Consider the following 6,000-nt stretch of genomic DNA (forward strand, 5'->3'; position numbering starts at 1 on the left):
CCACAAATTTGGAGAAGTTACTAGCATCACAGAAGAGTCTTTGATTTTTATTGATATCAAACGCGGAGTAGTTACTCGGCACAAGAATAGAGGTGTGGTTACTTCAAAAGGGCGGGGCTTCTTCGAGGTCAGCCGAGACGACTAGTGCTCCGTTCTCTTTTTATTGATACCAATGCGAGTAACTACTTCAAAATTGGGCGTAATGAGTAACTTCTCCGTTTTATTGATATCACCCAAGATGTTACTGAAACACGTGAACTGCCACAGTATTATGCGCTAAATGATCACTTATTACGCAGAGACAAGAGTGCTTCTGTTCTCCACCTTGTTGGTAGTAGTAGACAAAAGGATGCAGAGTGGCTTGCTGATTTACCCAATGATAGGACTGTATGGCATCTTGGGTGATGAATGTATAGTTTTCAGCAAAATCAGCCAAAACTATACACTCAGAATCACTGAGATTGTCTTTCTTGTGTTTTAGGTATTGTGCTTGAACCTTGGAAATATAGTGATGCTTTTTGAGATCCTCGAGTTTCTCACATAATGTTTCAAAAAATTCGTCCGCATGTTTGACTACTGTAATCAGTTCAGTCCTATCAACTGTAACCCATTGCTTGTATTGAATAATGTCAGGGAAAATTTCACTTTCCATGGCTTCATCAAACATCGACAGAAGGGCAGCTTTTCCTGGACAGTGTTCGCATGTTCGCATCATGCAGGCATTGCTGTCAATATCACATACGAGTAACTCGAGGAGATCCTTGTATTCAACGTTTAGTTTTGCCCCATCAATCATTAACTTTATATTTTGGTGGTACATACATACGCAGACACTATGAGTACCCGCAGCATCGGCAAGAATGCACCATTTAGGTTTCATGGCACAAAACTTAGCCCTGTGAATATCTGTGCATTCTGGATGGTTCTGTTTAAATATCAGGTAAAGCGCGTTCAGGTTACATAACAACAGTCGTTTCTGTTTCTCAACTCTCACACTTCCTGCACGTACTGGTCTACAATCTTTCTTGCCTGGACACAAACGGCTGTATTCATCATCTTCATAAAAATGGAGAACCTTTTCTGTTGTCTCTGGTGACACTGATACTCCCTGGTTGTGCCCAAGATCTGGTAAAATTCCGTGCTCACTCACCAGTTTCCTAGTAATCTTGACAAGACGTTCTGACACATTAAATTCAGTTGCAATCTTCTTACGAGGCCATGTTGTTGGGAGCAAACTTAAGATTTTTACTTTTTCTTCCTTGGTAGCAATGGCACATTTCTCTTTTAATTGACGTATCAGGATTTCGTAATCCGAAGACACTTGTACGCTGTCGCCTTCATCTTCAATAGTTTCCTCGAAGGCAAGTTCTAATTGTCTTCTTAGCGCTTGTGACACTTGGTCCGTTTTGCCTTGAAGTTTACATTTCCTTTTCCCGGCACTAATTTTTCCTATTTTTGACGGTGGCGATAATCCTAACGTACAACATGCTGAATCTAAAGTTTCTAAGATGGATGTTGAGGGAACAAATTCAACATCACTGTTTCTGTTTTGATCTTCCAGGTTACTTGCACTGGATGCAAACACCGCGGAATAACAATTGGGACAAAGTGCTTTTCCTGGTATTAACTGAACACCAGTCTTCTTTTTTTGTAGCATGTTTTTAACGAGAATTTTTCGAAATCCCTTTTTAATAGATTTCTTATAAATGTTCATTCGGTCACAACACACACGACCGAACAGATGGTTATATTGCTCTAAATATCTTACTTCATGGTACTTGCACACTTTTTTTCCACAGGTTCACAGCCAATTCGCAGACGAAGCAGCTCCTGACTTTCTGTTTGCAAGTCCGAAATATACTTTAGTTCCTTTGCACAAATACCATACGTAGATTTATAGCATTCCTCATTAGTTACATCTCCCACAGAACACTGAGAGGTCATTTTCAGCGCACAACATAACAACCTTCCACTGTGGCTGTAGCAAAACGACTGACGGATACTCCAAGCAGCTGACTGGCATTTGGAGGGTAAATACATAGATAACAAAAAACAATACAGATGGGTAACTCCAACGTGAACGATTTAGGCCGCGATTTCACTGCCACTTGCTGCCTGTTTCCTCAAACTGATAAAGTAGAATGAATATCCATCCGATCATAACGTAAAAGGTGATTCATGCACCGACTTGGTATCGTCACGCACGTGCTTTCTTAACATTGTCGTAACTTTGTTCTCCATGTAATATCAGTCATGATTTTTTTGTAATAGTTTATTAACATACAGAGCTACTTTGTGGCTGCAGCAGCAATTTTTAGCAGTTTGCCATCCTGAGATATTAAGCCGCAAAAATGCCATAAAAATGACAAACTCCAACTTTCGAATCCCCACAACTCTGTGGCAACAGTCGTGTCATAGCTGTGAATGTTTCTGAAGAATCTGTACATGCACTAGTATTCACACCATAAATTCTGAACCACTACCTTTATGCCATTCCAAAATACAGCCCCTTGAAATGTGCACTTTTCTGTACTTTTTTGGTGATTTCATGTATTAGTTTGCAACCCTGAATCTCCACGTGGGCGCACGACTATATATTCTCCGTATACCTTGGTATCTCCTGTACACATTAGTTTTTTTTTTTTGATGTTCCTCTGATTAGTAAGTCCTGAGCAAATGTGGTTTTCGTAAACGCTTGCAACTGCAGAAAATGACACGCCGCCGACAACAAAGATGGCCGCCATTGAGGAACAATTGTACTTCCGAAAACGTGACTCGTGTTATTGACCTTCTCATACACAAGGTTCATCACACTCCACTTTTTATAATTTTCGGAGATGGTCGAGCAACCACTTTCACCATTTTTGGACCACTTCATATGGATTAGGCCTACTACTAATACGATTCTAAACGGTAATATTAATTATATACTTATATTTAAATAAATTATATGGACATTACTCGTAAAAGAAAGTAGTCAGTGTTGTGTTTAAAATATGTGAGAACCCTAGCATTTTCAGAGTATAATAGTTTTAAAATACTTTAAAATATTTAAGATATATTTTCTTTACAAACACACGTGATATAAATAGGAAATATATACAATATAATATAACAAGTGTAATACTAAGTAATAACTAAAATAACATTTTCAATCTTTTACAAACAATGTTTCCGAATGAAATGTATAATACGTTTAACTAATGATAAATTTGGTCATTACTTTAGACATTGAGTGAAGCTATTCTACACGTTCTTAATATAAATGAATTTCCTCCTGGATAGAAATGGTGCGGTTTTGATTTTGAACTTCAATACTTATTAATCCAAAATATTTACGAAATCAAATTTAAACATTCTCTAAAGAATTAAAAAGTCAACCAATTTAAAGTTACGTGTGTTGTTGTGTATATATTTTAACATTTCGGAGACAAAGTTTTTCTCTTCATTTTATTAGCGCATTCTAACAGTAGTTTTAAAAATAAAAAATGGCTAGCTTATCTGCTACGGAAACAATGTTTTGTTTCAAGAATATTCTTTTAAATAATATGAAAATTTTACATAATTTACCAATGAGTTTCTTATGAAAACGTAAAAACTAATAGTAGTACTCACTTCTATTATAAATTATACAAGTAATATTTTTATAATAGTGGAACTTTAATTGTTTTCTTTCTTTAGTAGAAGATTAAATAATACACACGGAAATGACCATTCTTCCATTTTAATATGATAATAGTTTTTAAATATTCTATAAAGTTCGTCAAGTGTTTATGTACACACCATAATAGGCCATTCATATAACATAGCATTTATGTTCTTCAAATATACTTCGATTATTAAAACACTTATGAGAAAGCAATTTGTACATCGGTATTCATTCCATTATACGATTAACACATTATTTATTTATGTTAAGAAATGTCAATTATTCTCACACACGCACGTGCGCACGTGGTATCCACTTTCTATGTTGAATAACACTTCTATTAGTTTGTATATATATATATATATATATATATATATATATATATATATATATATATATATATATATATATATATATGTGTGTGTGTGTGTTATTATCTATCACTTTTAGTAAGAAAGATTAAATAGAATTCCGAGTGTTAAGTTTATTGGAATTCTGTTTTCAGGTTATAATGCTTTTCTTATTAGAATGCGTAAATAGTTTTACGTGCTTCTTTGTAAATTGAAAAAAAAAATACATAAAGTAGATTAAGTGCATCAGTGAAATTCAATACACACTTATGAAATGTAATACTTTCCTCGTGAATAGCATAATACTGAACAAGAAGGGTGAAATTTTTCAAACAGTTCCTTAACACAGGGGACACTGATTTTCTTCCGATTGAACTGATATTTTACTTTAACTAGTTGACGTACTTTGAAAGTGTTATTAGGGAATATCTTTTCAATAGATATGTTGTTATCAATTCATTGTTTTCGACGAAATGATGAAGAGTTACATTCTTTTAAAGCATATAAAAGTTAGTTTCATCTCCCTTATTACTAGAAGGTCATGACTGCATATGGATGCGTTTATTTCATTTCTGATGTTCTATTTCTTTTTCTCTCGGCATTACCTGCTCGGATTTAATTATGGTTTGATTAGATATCTTAACAAAGTATGAATTACTTCATTTGTAGTACAAGGTTAAATAAACACTTGCGTACGCGTACTAACGTTTAAGATCGTAAGTACAAAAAAATAACGTTAATAATTATGAGATTCGATACACGAGTAAAATGTTCATTTAATTTATTCTTTTTCTTTCAGTATCTATAGGAGGAGTATTTGGTTTATGCCTCGGCTCCAGTTTAATTAGTGGGTTGGAATTTGTCTTTTGGCTTCTGTTGCAACCAATGACAAACCTTTTGTTCGGTACATACAAAAATAAAGGTGTTGGAGCATCAAGAAAATCATCATCAGTTCCTCAACACAACAGTCTAGTAAGAAGTTCCAGAAGGATATATCCATTCTACGTGAAGGATTTTGCAGTGCATTAGAATAGGCATGTTTAACAGACCTACTAGCACTAAAAGTAAAGGAAGAAAACTGTAAAACTCTCAGTTACAACATCTTTAATGTTTGCGCAAACTGCAAGATTGCGAACTTATTTCCTTGGTCATGAATAAGTTGAAACTATTCAAATTTGTCTGTACATACTTTAAGTCATTTTGAATTGAAACTATAAACTATTTAACATGGGCAACATTAAATCTTATAGATGTTTCATATCTTCATTTTTTGCATGAGAAAAGATCCACTAAAAGTCCTTAGCATGTATTAACAATAATACGTGTATAGTGTTTTTTCATATGAACAATTTTAATAGTATTCGATCGGATTAGATTATCTGATTTCATTTTTCTTATTTTCCTCTTTAAATTAGAACAATCATTTAACAATTATATTCAATAGCAAAACAAACCGAATAGTGGAATATATATATATATATATATATATATATATATATATATATAGGCGTAGTGCTCTTTTGTTCTTGCAACTCTACAAAATAATATAATGCAGAAAACCATTTCCATTTTGCCTTAGAACCTCCTCCTCACCTGGCATCTTTATATAAGTACAGCAGCAATGATTACTACGGTGTATACGAAATAAATGTAGTATTTCAAGGAATGTAAACTAAATGTACTAATGTCTAAATTCGTAAGTAGTTATTTACTTTGATTCTTACTCGAAGAGTAATTTAGCTATAAACAATTGTTCAATACTCTTGGATTGTTGTTTTAGTGAACAATTCAGAATTTTAGAGTCCTGAATCATCAATTAGTTTAAATGTTTAGGGAAATTAACTTTGTCTGTGAAATGTCCTATTATTGTAGGAAGACGTTAGCATAAACAAAATGATTTTAAAGGAATCGCATCAGCATAGACAAGATCACATCTTCAGTGATAGAATGATGAATTTATCTAAAAAGAGTAATACTGTCAAAGTTTGTTACATTTAATGA

General features: G+C 33.7%; 1 protein-coding gene across 1 annotated transcript in view; it reads left to right on the plus strand.

Annotated features, from left to right (window-relative positions):
- The window catches only part of LOC145672553 (sodium channel protein Nach-like), a 94,596-nt gene extending 89,309 nt beyond the window's left edge, over positions 1-5,287 (plus strand). Inside the window, exon 10 of the mRNA XM_081741711.1 lies at positions 4,799-5,287. Within this exon, the coding sequence (XP_081597837.1) occupies positions 4,799-5,028 (230 nt within the window). The 3' untranslated portion in view covers positions 5,029-5,287. The remainder of the gene's footprint in view (positions 1-4,798) is intronic.
- The last annotated feature ends 713 nt before the right edge of the window (positions 5,288-6,000 follow it).

This window comes from Thermobia domestica, chromosome 16, assembly GCF_964235325.1.
Source record: "Thermobia domestica chromosome 16, izTheDome1.hap1.1, whole genome shotgun sequence".
Taxonomy (NCBI): Eukaryota; Metazoa; Arthropoda; class Insecta; order Zygentoma; family Lepismatidae; genus Thermobia; species Thermobia domestica.